We start from the raw sequence: 20382 nt of genomic DNA on the forward strand, positions 1-20382 counted from the left end.
AGAGAGGTTGGTAACTAAGCGGATTGCAGACCCCTGATCCTATCCACACAACTAGCAGTAGCCGTGGAGCGTAACTACGATGATCCTAGACGCCTCGTCACAGCCGGAGAACTAAATAAGCCTAAAGCAAGAAAAGGGGAAATCTGAACTGCCCCAGAGTAGACCCCAAAGCAATAGACAGCCCCTAAACATATATTGTCGGTGAGACAAGATGAAAACACAAACACAGATAGAAAAATAGGCTGAGCAAACGATGGGGCCCACACTAACTAGAAAGGACAGGAAAGGAAAGATGCTGTCTGCAATCACGCACAAAAACTCTGCCAAAAAATGTCCAACACTTTCTGATAACAAAAACCCTGAAGTCACTAGACTTCAATTCCCTATTTCAGCACTCTGGTATATTCTGAAGACAGAGCAAAAAGAGACCAATCTGATCAGGGACAAAAAACAAACTGGCATAAACAGAGACATAAGAATGGAAATTCAGCACAGCCCCAGCGGGGGCTGGCTGACCACAAAAACTGAGTAAACCAGACCAAATCTCAAGTGAAAAATAGCAGAGCACACTTAGCTTGAGAAGGCAGGAAAATCACCAGCACAGAATTAGGGAGTCGGCTGTCTTAAATCCAGTCGGAGACTCCTGATGTCCAATCACAGTCCTCCTCCTCAGGTGGCATGTCTCTGCCATTTAGATCAGCTCCATTACCTACTGTCACCACCAGAGGGAGCCCGGATGGAGAACTCACGACTCCTCTGTCAACACAGCCAGCTCCACCACCCTCACTAGAAGCCAGAGGTAAACCAGAAAATGAGTTCACAACAGCAGTGTATCACGCCAGGCTACGGACCGATTCGCAGATGGATCCTATATTATCTGTATAAATATCCCCTACCTTTTTTTAACTAGCCACACCCCCTGACGAACCGAGTGCAGTGAAACGCACGTCGAGTCTCCTGCGCGTCTCTCTAGCATCCCTGCATGCGGCATCTAACATGTCTCAAGGTAATATACAGACCACCATTTACTTATTCTATTGATTTACTAATTCGCTGGCCGTGTATTATATATAGTCGGCTTTTAGGTCTGTTAACCCTATACTTTTGTAAACTTGCCATTTACTAGACATGCAGTCTTGCTGTGGGACGTGTGTTTCTCTATGTACTGCATTATCCATCTTGTAGTGCATTTATTCCTTTAGCTGTCACTTACACTCACTGGCCACTTTATTAGGTACACCTGTCCAACTGTGTGTTAAGACTTAATTTCTAATCAGCCAATCACATGGCGGCAACTCAGTGCATTTAGGCATGTAGACATGGTCAAGACAATCTCCTGCAGTTCAAACCGAGCATCAGTATGGGGAAGAAAGGTGATTTGAGTGCCTTTGAACGTGGCATGATTGTTGGTGCCAGAAGGGCTGGTCTGAGTATTTCAGAAACTGCTGATCTACTGGGATTTTCACGCACAACCATCTCTAGGGTTTACAGAGAATGGTCCGAAAAAGAAAAAAAATCCAGTGAGCGGCAGTTCTGTGGCCGGAAATGCCTTGTTGATGCCAGAGGTCAGAGGAGAATGGGCATACTGGTTCGAGCTGATAGAAAGGCAACAGTGACTCAAATTGCCACCCGTTACAACCAAGGTAGGCAGAAGAGCATCTCTGAACGCACAGTGCGTCGAACTTTGAGGCAGATGGGCTACAGCAGCAGAAGACCACACTGGGTACCACTCCTCTCAGCTAAGAACAGGCATCTGATGGCTACTTTCAGCAGGATAATGCGCCATGTCATAAAGCTCGAATCATCTCAGATTGGTTTCTTGAACATGACAATGAGTTCACTGTACTCAAATGGCCTCCTCAGTCACCAGATCTCAATCCAATAGAGCATCTTTGGGATGTGGTGGAACGGGAGATTCGCATCAGGGATGTGCAGCCGACAAATCTGCGCCAACTGTGTGATGCCATCATGTCAATATGGTCCAAAATCTCTGAGGAATGCTTCCAGCACCTTGTTGAATCTCTGCCACGAAGAATTGAGGCAGTTCTGAAGGCAAAAGGGGGTCCAACCCGTTACTAGCATGGTGTACCTAATAAAGTGGCCAGTGAGTGTATATCTTTATACGAATACCCTGTCTTGTTTGTATAATATTTGTGCAACAAATTTCATTAATTTTTCTAAAAACAAAAAACCTATATTTCGTATTTGGATTATTATATTATTGCTTAATTCAAGTATAATTATTGATCCTTTTTGGGAGGATTTTTTATAAAAAGATCCCTCAGTTGTTTTTTGTTTTCATGGTTCAGGCCTGGGGGTTGGGTCCCGGTTGGCCACGGTGACAATTTTGTAGGTTTATATATCATTCCATCGAAAGCCCACTTTCCTTTTACCATGGACTTAACACTACTCAGACAACACAGGATGAAGGTAAAACAGTGTGGCAGTACGTTATTGAACCACAAAACAGGCAAATAACACGTAGAACAGGTCCAGCAGAATACTCAAGATGGTGCACAATGCAGTCTCACCCTTCCGCTGACTCGCCGGACAAGAGCAGCTGTGACTTCAAAGCTTCCAGGGCCGACTACCCCAACTGTGGCACGTACAGAGAGGAGATAATGACAAGCTTAAGAAGATGACAGCCTATTCAGGTACAAGACCAGTTGATTTGATGGTCACAACCTGGCTTCTAACATCTCTATGGAGCCAAGCGACCGGTAGGTCCCAATCCTGGCTTTCTCCAAACATATCCATTGATTTGCGAAGGTCAATGGAGCAGATCTGTATTCTTCCAGTCGGAGCTGTGGTCCCCTAAGCTGGCATCTTTTAAAATGACAAATTTGTGGCCCTTGTGATGAATCCATGACGTATTGGCTGCTGTCCTGTAGAGAGTCCCTGGATGTCTTGGCTGAATCTCTGGCTCACCAAACAGAGGCATATAACCTTTTTTATAGTTAACAAATATCCTTCAATCCAGCATTCACAGATAAGGCGAACAATGATGACAAGATCAAGTTGCATTTTTGATTATTTAATCTATTTGCATAGTTTTTCCCTCCTCTAGTTTAAAAGTCAATAAGCTAGCTGGCCTGGACAATGTGTAATTGGCATATTGGCAAGCATCATTGTTCAGTGACAATGCAAGAAAGAAGAGTCAACATTTCAGACTCTTGACCAAAGAAAAACGCATGAATTCAAAAGTCAACATATAGATAAGTCTGTTCTTCTTGGCTTGCTGAAAATAAACGTCTGGTTAATTAAGATACAATGCTGTGTCCTCACAACGAGTAAAAACAATCTTCCTCCTTTCCTACACCCCAATGCAGTCTGCTGGCCAACATCCTGTTTGTACTTGGCATTCGCATACTGTGGTGTTTACGCACTCATATACTCTTATAGTCGGATTTCTCTCTACTTGTCCTACCCTAGAGTCCTCCATGGCTCCCCCGTTCCTCTGCTTCACTTCCTGTCCCCTTAGTGCGACCCACCAATTTTCTTGTGCCCCTTCTATGTTCCAATTTAGGCCCTGGCCTCTATTGCAGCCTAACTGACTCCAAGAGGCCAAGCTTGCCCCGGGCTCTTTTCTAACGTTCCAGCTTGTGCCCACCTCTTCCTTTTGTCGCTGCCTTCTTCCATTCATACTTTGTCGTTGATGGCAGTCTACAGCATGCTCTCTAGTGGGATTGCATCCTTCCTACGCTCTAATATTTGAAGTCCTGTTCCCACCATCTGCGCTTCTTAACTCTTTTCTGACATGGGGTGTACATTTACGCTGATGTCGGACTCCCTCCCTTTGATGTGAGCTCCGGCGGTGAGCTCACATCTTTCCCGGCACATCAGCTGTTTTGAACAGCTGACAAGTGCTTGGAACAGCTGTGGGTGGAATCGTAATTCACACGCAGCTATTAACCCATTAAATGCCGCTGTCAATCTGACAGCGGCATTTAACATGCGCTTCCAGCAATCGTGCCGGAAATCCTCCCAACGCTGACCTCCTTCACGTGATCGCGGGTCATCGGTGGGTTGGCATGACAACCGGAAATTCTCCTGGAGACCTCTATGGTTGTCACTGCCGGCTTGCTGTGAGCGCAGCCCAGTGGTCGGCACTCATAGCAAGTGAGTAATTCAGCTTCATATAGGAGATGTGAACTCCTATATGTAGCTGAGCCAATTGGATTAGGGCAGCTTGTAGTCTCCCATGGAGACGATTGAAGCATGCCAAAAGTAAAAAAAAAAAAAATTTCCAATCACCCCCCCCCTTTCACCCAATTCAAAATAAAACCATAAAAAAAAAAAAAATCAAACATACACATATTTGGTATCGCCGCATTCAGAATCACCTGATCTATCAATAAAAAAAAACTAACCAGATCGCTAAACAGCGTAGCGAGAAAAAAAGTAAAAACAACAGAATTATGTTTATGGTCACCGCGACATTACATTAAAATGTAATAACGGGCGATCAAAAGATCGCATCTGCGCTAAAATGGTATCATTAACTCCTTTCCTACAATGGACGTAATATTCCGTCCATGTGACCTGGGACCTAAGTCCCAAGGACGGAATATTACGTCTAATGCGATCAGCTGCGCTCACGGGGGGAGCGCAGCTGATCGCAGCCGGGTGTCAGCTGATTATCACAGCTGACACCCGGCACAATGAGTCAGGGGCGGTCACGGACCGCCGCCGACGCGTTAACCCCTGGCACACCGCGGTCAAACATGATCGCGGTGTACCGGGGGTTAAATGAAGCATCGGCAGGGAGGGGGCTCCCTCCGTGCTTCCCTGCAACCCCCCCGCAGCAGCGTGATGTGCTGCGGGAGTCGCCTTCCCTGCAGGTCCCCGGATCCATTATGGCGACTGGGACCTTCGGTGGCCTGCAGGGAGCTGGCTTCCTCACTGCCCACAGAGCCTGTGACAGATCAGCGATCTGTCACAGGACAGTGATGTCCCCCCTGGGACATTATAATAAAGTTAAAAAAAGTGTAAAAATAATTTTAAAAAATTGCTAAATAAATTAAAAAAAAATATTCCCTAATAAATTCATTTTTTGAAAAAAAAACAAACAAAAGAACACACATATTTGGTATCGCCGCGTCTGTAATGACCCACCCTATAAAACTGTCCCATTAGTTAACCCCTTTAGCAAACTCCTTTAAAAAATAAAAAAGCGAAGCAAAAAATGATTTATCATACCGCCGAACAAAGTGCAATAACGCGCGATCAAAAAGACGCATATAAATATCCATGGTACCGCAGAAAACATCATCTTGTCCCGCAAGCCGCCACACAGGGTCATCAGCGAAAAAATAAAGTCATAGCTCACAGAATAAAGCGGTACAAAAATAATCATTTTTTATATAAAATTGTTTTCATTGCATAAAACTGCCAAAACATAAAAAAAGACATAAATGAGGTATCGCTGTAACCGTACTGACCCGAAGAATAAAACCGCTTTATCAATTTTATCGCACGCGGAAAGGTGTAAACGCACCCCCCAAAAGAAATTCATGAAACGCTGGTTTTTGTTCATTCTGCGTCCCAAACATCGGAATAAAAAGTGATCAAAAAATGTCACGTGCCCGAAAATGGTACCAATAAAAACGTCAACTCGTCCCGCAAAAAATAAGACCTCACATGACTCGATGGGTCAAAATATGGAAAAATTATAGCTCTCAAGATGTGATGCATAATCTATTTTTACAATAAAAAGCGTCTTTTAGCGTATGACAGCTGCCAAAAATAAAAACCCGCCATATATAGTAAATCAAACCCCCCCCGTTATCACCCCCTTAGTTAGGGAAAAATAATAAAATTAAAAAAAATTATTTCCATTTTCCCATTAGGGTTAGGGTTGGAGTTAGAATTGGGGGGTTTCCACTGTTTGGGCACATCAGGGGCTTTCCAAACGCGACATGGCGTCCGATCTCAATTCCAGCCAAAAAAGTTAAATGGCGCTGCTTCCCTTCCAAGCTCTGCCATGTGCCCAAATAGTGGTTTACCCCCATATATGGGGTATCAGCGTACTCAGGACAAATTGCACAATAATTTTTGGGGTCCTGTTACTCTTGGAAAAATAAAAATTGGGGGTGAAAAGATCATTTTTGTGGAAAAAATATTTTTTTAATTGTACGGCTGTACGTTATAAACTTCTGTGAAGCCTTTTGGGGTTCAAAGTGCTCACCACATATCTAGATAAGTTCCTTGGGGGGGGTCTAGTTTCCAAAATGGGGTCACTTGTGGGGGGTTTCCACTGTTTAGGCACATCAGGGGCTATCCAAACGTGGAATGGCCTCGAATCTAAATTCCAGCCAATTTTACAGTGAAAAAGTCAAACGGCGCTCCTTCCCTTCCGAGCTCTGCCATGCGCCCAAACAGTGGTTCCCCCCCACATATCAGGTATCGGCGTACTCAGGACAAATTGCACAATAACTTTTCCAGTCCAATTTCTCCTGATACCCTTGGTAAAATAAAAAAAATTGAACCTGAAGTAATTTTTTTTGTGAAAAAAAAGTTAAATGTTCATTTTTTTTTTTTTTAAACATTCAAAAAATTCCTGTGAAGCACCTGAAGGGTTAATACACTTCTTGAATGTGGTTTTGAGCACCTTGAGGGGTGCAGTTTTTAGAATGGTGTCATTTTCCATATAGACCCCTCAAAGTGACTTCAAATGTGATGTGGTCCGTAAAAATAAAATGGTGTTGTAAAAATGAGAAATCGCTGGTCAGCTTTTAACCCTTATAACTTCCTAACAAAAAAAATTTTGGTTCCCAAATTGTGCTGATGTAAAGTAAACATGTGGGAAATGTTACTTAAGTTTTTTGTGTGCCTTATCTCTGTGATTTAAGAGCATAAAAATTCAAAGTTGGAAAATTGTGAAATTTTCACCAAATTTCCATTTTTTTCACAAATAAACGCAAGTTATTTGAATGAAATTTTACCACTAGCCTGAAGTACAATATGTCACGAGAAAACAATGTCAGAATCACCGGGATCCATGGAAGCGTTCCAGAGTTATTACCTCATAAAGGGACAGTGGTCAGAATTGTAAAAATTGGCCTGGGAGTTAACGTGCAAACCACGTTAACCAAAAATGTCAGCTCGTCACGCAAAAATAAGCCCTCACCCAACTTGAGATCATGAAAAATGGAGACGCTACGGTTATCGGAAAATGGCACAAGTTTTTCAAATATATATATTTTTTTTTTTTTTTACAAAGTTTGCAATTTTTTTCCACCACTTAGATAAAAAAATAACCTAGACATGTTTAGTGTCTACGAACTTGTAATGACCTGGAGAATCATAATGGCCGGTCAGTTTTAGCATTTAGTGTGGGATTGCACTTTTTTTGCAATTTCATCGCATTTGGAATTTTTTTTCCCCGTTTTCTAGTACATGACATGGTAAAACCAATGGTGTTGTTCAAAAGTACAACTTGTCCCGCAAAAAACAAGCCCTCACACAGCCATATTGATAGAAAAATAAAAAAGTTATGGCTCTGGGAAGAAGGGGAATGAAAAACGAAAACGCAAAAATGAAAATACCGCTGGGGGTTAAGCCAATAATCAGGACCTGGTCAGCTGTTTGCTCTTTTTAAATTGACTCCTGCGACACCACCTTCTTACACCAGATCCTTTTTTTTTTTCTGTCCAGTTCTTTCTCTCTCTACTATGCCTGTACCCAGAGAGGACGGTAAGCGCGCATAGCCCTCTTGGTCACCGATTTTGCATGCGCTTCATTTAATCAGAAATTCCCTTCGGGGCAATCATTTGCAACCAGTGCTACTTGCACTCGCCTGTCACCTCTGCCTACTTAGGAGCCTCCTCAATTGGCTGTTACTCCGCCCCAATCAGTTGATGAACTGACCAAGGTATCCCAGAGATACCTGTCATAGAGTGTGTGCCTATGTCCTCTTCTGCTTTTGTTACTCTGACTACTACCCAGTGTAACATCCCACATGTCCTCTTCTGCTTTTGTTACTCTGACTACTACCCAGTGTAACATCCCACACTATCTGTGGACGGGGATTACTCGCTTTGCTGGTCGTTAAGGCATGCGCTGGGACACTCGGTTAAAAAAGTCCATCTGGTTTATTAAAGTACAACATAAACCGCTCCTCAGGAACCTAGTAGTATGCAGCAGCCAGTACACAGTCCGTTACACATTCGGCTCTATAGCATAAATAGTCTCTCCCTGACCTGTTGGTGTCGGCCACACAAGTTTCCGGATGCCTCTTATCCTCAGAGGTATCCTGCAAACACTTCTCACTGACCTCGGTCAGTATCACGGTTGTCAGACCGTCCACTCTGGAGGTATCCCACAGACCTCCTTCCTCTGGTTTAGGCCAGCCAGCACTGCTTCCCCAGACTGTGCAATGTCTAGCAAGCAGGTTTGGTCTGCAGCCACACATACAGGAAGACTTCTCCTTCTCTGCACACAGACCATTCTGTAGTGTCCATCCTGGACACATGGAAATCTGTCCACACTGACAGACTCCCAAACACTCACTGTTATGTGCCAAACACACCTCCATTACATAGCTGTAACCACACCCAGGTACCCACCACTGGCTAGTCACGTGATCATGACATCACCACAAGTCCTCAAACACACAACCACACAGCCTTCTGCAGGGAAAAAGGGGTACAGTGAGTACCATCACCTCGGGGTGAGGTATATGGGGAGCATGACCTTCCCATCTCTGAGCTACCTGTAACCCGGACCCAAGTGTGAACAACAACCACTTAGGGCCTACGTTTCCTAAAGAAAAAATACTCCGGGTTACGTCACAGGGAGCAACCATCCCGGTGACACATACCTCCCATTAATTATGCGGCCATTAGTCACACTACACCAGATTGAATTAGACCCACCGGCTACTCTGAAGGCAGGTTGTGTCAGCAGTCCAAGTGGCTTTGTGCAAGCTAATTCCTCCTCTCGTTACGTCTCCTAGACTGCACTCGCCCTTTTTCTCCCATCATGGGGCTTCCTGGGCTGTTGGCCGTCAGTCTTCTGTACTGCAAAGCTGCTACCTGGTTTTCATTCCACACCTTCCCCAATTTTTACAGAATTCACACCCTTTTGTATGTGGCAGTTTCTCGGGTGATGGCCTGAGAGAATTTTTTACCATCCTTTTACCATTTTGTACCAAAGTCCTTTGTTTTGTTTTTTTTGCACCCAATGATTCGGCTTTGGGACAACCCATGTTCTCCTGTGTCCTCCAAAGAGGTGCTGAGAAAAGAGTATTTATTTTAGATACTTGCTGTAAAATCTCTTTCTTGCAGCCTTCATTGGAAGACATAAATCCCACCCTTTTTTCCTTGTTGGGCATTTGTTTGTGGTTATTCTCTGTTGGGATTTCTTTTCTTTATCAAATAAAAAAGGAGAGAAGCCAGCGCTGCTTGTGGTCAGAACGCAATACATAAAGTGCATATGCACATATTGATTTCTAACTGTATTTCAAAATGAAACATTTAGCAAAAAATTGATCACTTATTTGAGCCGCCACGCCTTCTCATATGGGGTAGTCCTACTCTACGTGTTTTATATTCGCTGTGCCATTATGGCCTCCTAAATGTATTAAAAGCAAGACCACATTAAATGCAAACTACCTGAAGCGTTAAGCAGTGCTGGCTTCTCCCCTTTTTTTATTTGATATTGGTTTGTGGTTGACCACCACTGTTGCCGTGCGCGCTGGGTTATGTTCGCCTTTCTTTCTGTGTTCATTGTGAATGATCTAGGCTGCTGTGCACACACACAGCAGCCCTGCCCTACACCAGGCTCTGGTTGTACACCTGTGTCTGGGGTGCTGGTCAGTCAGTGTGGAGGTTAAACCTGAAATGTCTATGTCCGGACCTGGTCAACCTTTATCTGCGCTTGACATTTCTGGCTCCCTGGGAGTGATTCAGAAACGCTTCAGGTACAGTTTGCATTTAATATGGTCTTGCTGTTAATACATTTAGGAGGCCGTAATGGCACAGCGAATATAAAAAACGTAGAGTATGACTGCCCCATATGAGAATGCCGTGGTGGGGTGGCTCAAATAATTGATGAATTTTTTGCTAAATGGCTCATTTTATAATACAGTTAGAAATCAATATGTGCATATGCACTTTATGTATTGCGTTCTGACCACAAGCAGCTCTGGCTTCTCCCCTTTTTTTTTATTTTCTTTATGTTGCTTCTCCTACTTCTTCTTGACTAACTGAGTAGCTTGGTGCCAGTAGGAGGTTGTAGCCTGCTGAACAGGGCTGTGGAGTTGGTAAGCCAAACCTCCAACTCCTCAATTTCATTGACTGCGATTCGCGACTCTGACTCCACAGCATTGGTCACTACTGAGCACGTACATAAAGTGCAGCACAGATTCATCTCAACTAAAAGCCTAGATCCTTAGATCAGAAATAGAACAGACATTTATTCGACATTTCATAACTTTCCTAAATTCTTATGAAAAAATTTACAGCATATACTGCATTGTTCACAATTTATTACATATTTTAGCAGTCAGTTGGTTCATTTTTTCCAACTTCGACTCCACAAAAATGGACACCATTTCCACCTCCCTGCTTTTGAAGAGTAGCCAACTTTTTTCTTTAAGAGTATTTCTTCTTGTCAGCCTCCTGGTGGCAGCACTGCACAGCCATGGTTTCCTGTGTTCCCCAATGAAGGCTGAAAGAAAGACAATGTATTATCTTTTTTTTTAGTTATGAAAACAAATGCTACTTGTGTTTTACAGAAGCCAATATCACCAATGTCTGATTATTCAAGCACGAAGGTTGCAGGCAGTTATGTTGCTGAACCAGCAGTGAACACGCCCATGGAAGTGAATGAATTGAAGAAAGGCGGGCAGCCTGATGAAAATAAATGCGATCATTGTGAAGTTCCACATTATCCTTCAGCACAGAAATGTGAATTCCCAACTATCAAGATATCGAACGTATGCTCCTTGTCTAAAACTAGCTTCCATCATAACGCCTCAATCGCATCAAGGTTCAAAGAGAGTCACTTGGACCCTGCAGGTCCAAATGACTTGAAATTGCTAAGTGAATCAGATGTGCAACACATACCTTTGGATTCTCATTCTGCACCTAAATCCTCAAATAAATCTGATTGCAATGTTAGGGAAGTGGAGGCTTGGCTCTGTAAAAATGTGAGCTCAACTGTGGATAATCATAAAGGCAAAAATCTGAATAAATTTGTGACAGAAGAAGGTGGCCTATCTAATGAACCTAAACTACCTGTCACTCCAACAGTTTCTTCTCCAGCGTCCAAATTTTCAAGGATCGAGACAAGATCTACTGCATATGCCAAATCAACAAGAATAGAAACGCATACCCAAAATTCTGACGAACAAAAAAGGTCTGATTCTTCAGTCAGTAAAATTGTTGTACCATCTGACAACAAATCAAAGCCTGCCGCGGAAGAAAATATAGAAAATAAATCACGCGACAAAAAGTTTTGTTGTGTTCTCAGCTGGACGGCTAGTATTTATGGAAAACAAGTCCAATGCCCATGTGCATTAGCAGAAAGTACTACAACACCAAGTCTTGGTTATGTACCACAGTCTTCTGCTTCAGTAAAACAACTTGCTGTGCATATAGAATCTTACAGTGATTACGTCATAATTAAAGATCTGGATAGCAGCAAGAGAACTGTCAAAAAAGAAACATCGCCCCGACAGCTGAAAACACAACGTCAGCTTAAACTACCTCTTATAAAAAGAAAAAAAAACTCAAATGGTAAATCTCTCGAGCATGTCCAACATGATGAGAAGACACAAACTTCCTTTTTAAGAAAAACATCTGGAGTAGGAAGAAGAAAATCACAAGCGCTTGCGTTATCTGAAGGAGAAAATAGTAATTCAACAGGAAAACAGGAATCTATGTTAAATTCGGTTTTGGCTTTACAAACATGTGGTGAAAGTAGAGCAAACACACTGAACAGGCAAGAAAAAGCACTACTATCTCATGGAACAAGTAAAGTATCAGATTTAACACCGGGTCAAAAGCCCCTAACCGATCTTAATGATGAGTCTGAACAAAGCATGTATGTGAGTAACGGGGGAGGAAGTCCGTATGTACATTCAAAACCGATAGATTTCAGAGAAAGCAGTATGTGTGAGAAATTTAGCTCCTCTATCCATTGCCAAAATAAAGGACCAAAAGCTAACACTGAACAACGTGGACAAAGTTTGCCCTTTGACCAAGATTATCTGTCAAACTGGAAAGACAAGGAGTCGGAAAATTTAACACATTTAGCATTAAACAAGCATGATATAAATCCAGATTCTTCAGAAGACAATGCAGTAATAAATGAGAGTGACTGTAGTAATGAAAGTATTGACAGATCTCTTAACAGTATGGATGGAAGCAGCTGTGTGCCTCAAAGTGCAATTCTTTTAGACAACACGACGAATGACAAGACAATGGAAAAAATACAAAACAATATATACGGCAATGAATTTTGTTGCATGTTAGGGTGGTCAGCTCAAGTTTGTGGAGAACAATCAAAATGCTCATGTAACTTGGTGTCACCTACTACAAATTTTGAAATGAATGAATTAACATCGCATATCAGTCGTCAATCATGCAAAGTCAAGTTCCCCTTAATTAAAGATGGCTTCCCTGTCACGACAAAGAAACAGGCTAGAAGCAAAGCACAATTTATTCCTAGTGAAACTATAAAAACACCTTCCGCATCGAGAAAAGAATCACACAGTCTTGGACTAGATAAGCAGAATATTTCTTTTGTGGAAACTTCAGAACTATCTCCACCCCGGCGGTGCAGACCAAAGAGATGCTTATTTTGTGACAATTGTAAGCAGGAAAGTGTCCAGAATACTCTAAATAAACACAATGTAAAGACTCCTAAAGAAAACCAATGTCAAGTAGTAAAACCTTCACAAAAGCTACTTTTGGACAAGGTAAAGACATGTTTAAAGATGTCTAACCCAGATCTACAGACAGAGAGAGATTCCCAACTCGAAATCTCAAAACATTATGGCTGTGTAGTTAAATACAGTAATGGTGAATTCACTCCTTTGCAAGAACCTAAATGTAACGAGTATGAGAAATGTGGGCAGAATCTTGGAATTGAAGACAAGTTGGTTCATGATGGTAAACTACAGCGACAAAAGAAAAGAAAATTACATTTTATTGGATCAGAAAGACTCTCTGCAATAAGGAGAAAATATACACCATCCAAGCAGAAATCTCTGTCTGCAGGCAAGAAACCAATGGAAATGGCATCTTTACCACCATGTGATGCTGTGGAGATGACTCCAGATGCTTCATCAAGACCAAACAGTCAATCAAGTCTTCAAGAAAAGATAAACATCAAACAGTGCGTTGTAAAACTTTACAGGTTGCCTCTTTCTTTAGAGGGAAAGTTCTTTCTGGATAATCCAAGAGAAATGATCAAAAACTGCAAAGTCAAAGATGAAGCTGACACTGAGCTAAGAGAAATAACTTCAAAGGAGCTGCAGTAACTTCAGTTTAATAATCTCACGCTTGAAACAGCAGAGAAGAATGGAAACAAAGAATGGACATTTGGAACAACATAATTTTTAGAAAAACTGTGTCGAATTAGTAGAGGTAACATGTTTAACCCTGCCTTCAATCTAAAGCTGCAGAAGCTAATATGTAAAGGAAGCATTTAAAGGTTTGTTTTTTTCTTCAGATTCACAATTTTTAATCTATAAATATGTTGTGTGTGAAGATAAAATCAGCCTTGCTTACCCCTCACCCCCTCCCCGCTGCACCAGCTCTGGCTCTTTTCCATTCTCCCAGTTTTTGTTGACATGCTGTGGTCATGAGGTCACTGCTGCCACCATGTTTTCATGTTTAACAAAATGGGTGCAACAGCGGAGAGGCATTAATAGAGCAGCAAGAGGTTCGCAAGACTAACATTCTTATTTTGACCTAAATGGGTTTTTCAGGGTTTTTTTTTTTTTTTTTTTAATTCCCTAATGTGAATGTACATTGGTTTTTTTTAGACAGAAGAATAGTAGTCAAGGCAAGGGTCAGAGGTTGTACAACAACATACATTTTTTTTTTATTAAATAGTTGACAACTTAATAGTATAAAATATAGCATCATCCTGTATCTCCCTCTGATTACAACTCCTTACTGGTCACTAATGATGAGCGAAAGTGCTCGCTATTCAATTTAGCCTAGGGTGCTTGGGTATGCACAGAGTATTACGGGTGCTCAAGTGGTATGCTTGAGTCCCCGCTCCGCATGTTTTGCAGCTGTTAGACAAAAAATATGCGGGGCTTGCATGCCATACATGGGCAATCCACACATGTTTTTTGGCTGTGTAACAGCCGCGAAACATACGGGACAGTGACTTGAGAGTGTCGCTCAAGCACCCGTGATACAAGACTCATACCCGAGCAACCAATGCAAACTCGAGTAGCGAGCACTTTCGCTCATCACTACTTGTCACCTTCCGATTTGGTTAATGATTCTGGGTGACATGACGATCCAGAGAGGGCAATACATGAAACATTTACACTTACCGATTTGCACAGCTTACGACCATCTTGAAAATCCAGTAAATATGCGGGAGAATTAAAGCTCTACACAATCTAGAAACTCTTCTAGATTAACAATTCTGACTTAGCAAAATACTGCTGACAGGTTCCTTTTAAGTAAACTACAGACAGTGTCAGGTCGGCGATGTTACATTGATTAAAGTGTTACCTGGTGATGAAATTCGTCTTGTGGTTGCTATTTAATCATTCTTTGTAGTTTTCAGTTAATGAGATTCTCATGCTTCGGGGCAGCCTGTGGGCGAGGCTTTATGTGGGGCTCTGCTTGCATGTTCATCTTATGACAGATCACTGATCCCTCACTGACCTGCCCCCTATTTTACACACTGTATATCATTGTGTGATTTAACTTTTTTTTTTTTTTAACATTCATCAAAATGATACCGGCATCGGCACCTGCACTGTAGCATGATACAATGCCTAATATGCACATATGCATTTAATCATAAGTTCTATAATTTTTTTCCCCTGCAATACTATCTTCATCGAAATGGTGGCACTGCTTGCGCAGTAGCATCTATCGCGATCCAATAGATGCTGTTGTACAGGTGCCGCCAGTGCCATTTTGATGGAAACAGTTTTTTTTTCCAACCAGCAAAATGGCACCGGTGGCGCTTGCAAAAGAGCATCTATTGGAACACAATAGATGCTAGTGCACAGGCGCCATTTTGATGAAAACATATTTATCCCCCCCCCAGAATACTGTATAAACATATTAGTCATTGTATCGTGCTTCAATGTTGACCTTTTTTTTTTTTTTTTTTTAAACCACACAATATGCTATACAGTATGTAAAATAGGGGGCAGGTGACTGATGGATCAGTGACCTCTTATAAGCCATACAGATGCATATGTAAGCAAAGCACCACATCAAGACCCACAGGCCGCCTCGGAATCTCATTAACTGAAAACTACAAATAAAGATTGAACAACAACCACAAGACGGATTTCATCACCAGGTATCATTGTAATCAGTATAACTGTGCTGACCTGACGCTGTTTGTATATTACTGTGCACAATCCTGCTGACAGGTTCACTTTAAAGCAGGGCTGTGGAGTCGGTAAGCCAAAACTGCGACTCCGACTCCTCAATTTCCCTTACACCAACTCCGACTCCACGACTCCGACTCCCACATATATTGCTTATATTTAAGTGAAAAATGTATTGTAGTACAATGTGAACATCAGACATTTAATCATTTCTATGATCCAATAATCAAGATATTTAGATAGAACATAATATCTATTTATTGGAATACAACTTTAGACCACAAAAAACTGTAATAAATTGTAAATATGTAATACACTGTATACATGTATACGGTACAGACCAAAGTTTGGACACACCTTCTAATTCAAAGAGTTTTCTTTATTTTCATGACTGAAAATTGTAGATTCATTCTGAAGGCATCAAAATAATGAATTAACACATGTGGAATTATATAATTAAAGTGTGAAACAACTGAAAACATGTCTTATATTCTAGGTTCTTCAAAGTAGCCACCTTTTGCTTTGATTACTGCTTTGCACACTCTTGGCATTCTCTTGATGAGCTTCAAGTGGTAGTCACCAGAAATGGTCTTCCAACAGTCTTGAAGGAGTTCCCAGAGATGCTTAGCACTTGTTGGCCCTTTTGCCTTCACTCTGCGGTCCAGCTCACCCCAAACCATCTCGATTGGGTTCAGGTCTGGTGACTGTGGAGGCCAGGTCATCTGGCGTAGCACCCCATCACTCTCCTTCTTGGTCAAATAGCCCTTACACAGCCTGGAGGTGTGTTTGAGGCCATTGTCCTGTTGAAAAATAAATGATGGTCCAACTAAACACAAACCGGATGGAATAGCATGCCGCTGCAAGATGCTGTGGTAGCCATGCTGGTTCAGTATGCCTTCAATTTTGAATAAATCCCCAACAGTGGCACAAGCAAAGCACCCCCACACCATCACACCTCCTCCTCCATGCTTCACGGTGGGAACCAGGCATGTAGAGTCCATCCGTTCACCTTTTCTGCGCCGCACAAAGACATGGTGGTTGGAACCAAAGATCTCAAATTTGGACTCCTCAGACCAAAGCACAGATTTCCACTGGTCTAATGTCCATTCCTTGTGTTCTCTAGCCCAAACAAGTCTCTTCTGCTTGTTGCCTGTCCTTAGCAGTGGTTTCCTAGCAGCTATTTTACCATGAAGGCCTGCTGCACAAAGTCTCCTCTTAACAGTTGTTGTAGAGATGTGTCTGCTGCTAGAACTCTGTGTGGCATTGACCTGGTCTCTATTCTGAGCTGCTGTTAACCTGCGATTTCTGAGGCTGGTGACTAGGATGAACTTATCCTCCGCAGCAGAGGTGACTCTTGGTCTTCCTTTCCTGGGGCGGTCCTCATGTGAGCCAGTTTCTTTGTAGCGCTTGATGGTTTTTGCCAATGCATTTGGGGACACTTTCAAAGTTTTCCCAATTTTTCGGACTGACTGACCTTCATTTCTTAAAGTAATGATGGCCACTCGTTTTTCTTTACTCAGCTGCTTTTTTCTTGCCGTAATACAAATTCTAACAGTCTATTCAGTAGGACTATCACCTGTGTATCCACCAGACTTCTGCACAACACAACTGATGGTCCCAACCTCATTTATAAGGCAAGAAATCCCACTTATTAAACCTGACAGGGCACACCTGTGAAGTGAAAACCATTTCTGGTGACTACCTCTTGAAGCTCATCAAGAGAATGCCAAGAGTGTGCAAAGCAGAAATCAAAGCAAAAGGTGGCTACTTTGAAGAACCTAGAATATAAGACATACAGTATTTTCAGTTGTTTCACACTTTTTTGTTATTTATATAATTCCACATGTGTTAATTCATAGTTTTGATGCCTTCAGAGTGAATCTACAATTTTCATAGTCATGAAAATAAAGAAAACGCTTTGATTGAGAAGGTGTGTCCAAACTTTTGGTCTGTACTGTGTGTGTGTGTGTGTGTGTGTGTGTGTGTGTGTATATATATATATATATATATATATATATATATATATATATATATAATATATACACACACACACTATGACTTATCTCGGCTAAGATAAAGCCTAGATCCTCAGGCTACATTCACACTATGGGCATAGCCAGGATCAGACCTGGGGGGGGCAGAACTTCATGCTGTTCCGCAGAATTTCATACTGCACAACTCAGCTGCTGCAGAACCTCATACTTCACACCCCTACACTTGAAAATAAAGCCTGCACCTTAACAAGATGTGATGAATGCAGTCTACTTATTCCAACTATCAGTTGATGTTACTGAAGATGAGCAATGCCTGTCCTGGGCGTCCTTTTGGGCAGCTATGAGGTGTACCTGACTGGTGCTAAAAAAAAAAAAGGAGTGTTAGTCTGTGTGCTATCCGGCTTTCATTCTTTTTGGTACAGATATGATATGGATAGACAGATATGGATAAATGGATATATAGAGCAGATTTCTAATCTGCTTTTGCTATTGAAAACATTGTCTATGAGCTCAAAAACCTTTCAGGTGATGCGGTTTTTTAAAAAGCTGATGCTTTTGCAACTGAAAAACGTATCCTCAAAAAACGCAGGAAAAACGCTGTGTGTGAATGTAGCCTTAGATCAGGAATAGAACAGTCATTTATAGGACATTTCATAACTTTCCCAAATTCCTATGAAAAAAATATTCAGCATATTCTGCATTGAACTACTGTACCCAATTTATTTTATATTTTAGGAGTCGGTCCATTTTATTCCGACTCCACCAAAATGAGCACCGACTCCACAGCCCTGCTTTAAAGTCTCAAAAATAGCCATAATATGGGCATATTTTTGAGGCTTGTATTGCGGCTGGTACATCTGGAACCTGTGCGATTTTACAGAACTAGGCAACATTTTAGCTTCCATGTTGCTATCCAGACCGGCAGCGTTTTACTGAACTTTGGTCACATTCTGATTCCAAGGTCTTGATTCCTTCCAGAAGATCCTGTTTTTTGCTGCTGTAATACAAAAATCTTGTTATGCTCTTGTGAAACAGACATTGCTGGTATGAGAAGGTGCTGGATATTTTATACCAAAAGCATCATTGAATCCCAACTGAGATTACTTTTTTTTTTTTTTTTTAAGTATTTGTGTTAATTTTTAAGCTTTCTTTCCATTTTAATCTTTGAAATGTTTGTTATATTTAACTGTACTTGTATAAGGACTATTGTTCTCCTGATCATTTGCCAGGATTAAACTCCTCCCTTTTGACTATCAGGCTGTCGGGAGTGACTACCACTCTGGTGTAGAGGTTGTGCGTGGGGCTTCAGAGGTGGTAACGTCACGTGAGCCGCAGATTATTTTTCACAAGTTAAAAACTATTTAGAAAATCGGGCTGACTTCAAAGGAGCAGCAATCGTTTTCCCCCCTCAAAACAGAATTATCGGGTTTAGATTATATGTGCCCTGTCGTTCCATCCGCACATGCAGCATCAATGGCTTGTGGCCCCTGCTGCTGCTCCTTCATCACTGTGTGTTAATGGGATCTCAACTGTAATATGAGGGTAATTACTGCTCTGACATCATGTTGGTGACATTATTAAAGGAGATATATGTGATGTTAAAAATAAATAAATGTGCCTAACCACTAACAGGCAGGTAGTTGCTAACAGAGGAAACTACCAGCCTGTCATTGACTGCTGCTGCAGGAAATTCAGTTGATCCCTGGCAACAGTTCAGCTGTTTCTCTTCCTGTTGGCAGGGTGGGACTACTGGTGTCATACTGATTGACAACCAGCTTCCCTCAGTTATGCATCGGGTAGCTGTCAAGCAGCATGACATGGGTAGTCCCAACCTGTCAACAGGAAGAGAAAAAGCTGAACTGTTGACCTGACATCAGCGGAAGTCTGTGACAAGTCTGCCAGCGGAGAATGGCACTAGGCAGAACCGGCAGACCAGTAGCAACTACCTGCCTGTTAATGCTTTGGCACTTTTTTTTTTTTTAAAAAGTCCCGAATATTGTCTTTAAGAAAGCATCACCACCAGATGAGTGATGACAATGATAGACACAGCAGGAATCCGTACACCACACTAGATCGGATTGGGAGTCTCCCAAAAAGAAGCTCCTACCATCAAGTGATGAAATTTCCTCTTCGGGCATGTTCCGGTAATTTCACACATGTTCTGATGGGGATTCTGCCCCAAGATTCCTATTTATTCTGCTTGGAAGCCGCATCTCTTGACCACACATGGATTAGCCCTATCGAATCCTTGGCAGTGCAGTCTACTGCAGAAATGTAGCGGTCATTGTCGGATTTCTGCTGCAAATTCCACAAGAACAGAAAAAAAAACTAATCGTGAAAACATACCCTGTTACATCCAGAGCAATGACGGTTCATTGTGTTTTCATTGTGTAGTTATTAAATAATTGTTCACAAAATGATGGTGTGGAATTTTTTGGGGTGTTGATTTGTAATTTTTGAAGGATTTTTCCTTCCTGGGAGTGTCTGCCCCAGACATGAGTAACACTTGCAGGGGTATTAGCACTACATACAGATGTGCCGTAAGCACAGGATACCTCATCAGCAAGGAGTCACATTTATAAGCACAGAATACCCCATCAGCAATTGAAACCAGAACTTTACATACACTATTTAAAAAGACAAGTATGCATGTTTTTCCTCAATATCTGACATGAAATCAGTATAAACCTTTCCTGTTTTAGGTCAATTAGGATTTCCATGCTTATTATTTGCCAAATACTAGAATCATGATAGTGAGTGAATGTTTTAAGCATTTTTATTACTTAGTGCAAAGTCAAAAGTTTACATACAGTAAGCTTACTATGCCTCTAAACAATTCTGGAC

At 41.8% G+C, this 20382-nt stretch overlaps 1 protein-coding gene across 7 annotated transcripts in view; it reads left to right on the forward strand.

Annotated features, from left to right (window-relative positions):
- The window catches only part of LOC141051856 (uncharacterized), a 41193-nt gene extending 25170 nt beyond the window's left edge, over positions 1–16023 (forward strand). For all 7 annotated transcript variants that reach the window (XM_073548954.1, XM_073548955.1, XM_073548957.1 and 4 more), the window contains one exon: positions 10739–16023. In XM_073548954.1, the coding sequence (XP_073405055.1) occupies positions 10754–13489 (2736 nt within the window). In that variant the 5' untranslated portion in view covers positions 10739–10753 and the 3' untranslated portion in view covers positions 13490–16023. The remainder of the gene's footprint in view (positions 1–10738) is intronic.
- The last annotated feature ends 4359 nt before the right edge of the window (positions 16024–20382 follow it).

Source organism: Dendrobates tinctorius, unplaced genomic scaffold, assembly GCF_039654945.1.
Source record: "Dendrobates tinctorius isolate UK_male_01 unplaced genomic scaffold, ASM3965494v1 ptg000158l, whole genome shotgun sequence".
Taxonomy (NCBI): Eukaryota; Metazoa; Chordata; class Amphibia; order Anura; family Dendrobatidae; genus Dendrobates; species Dendrobates tinctorius.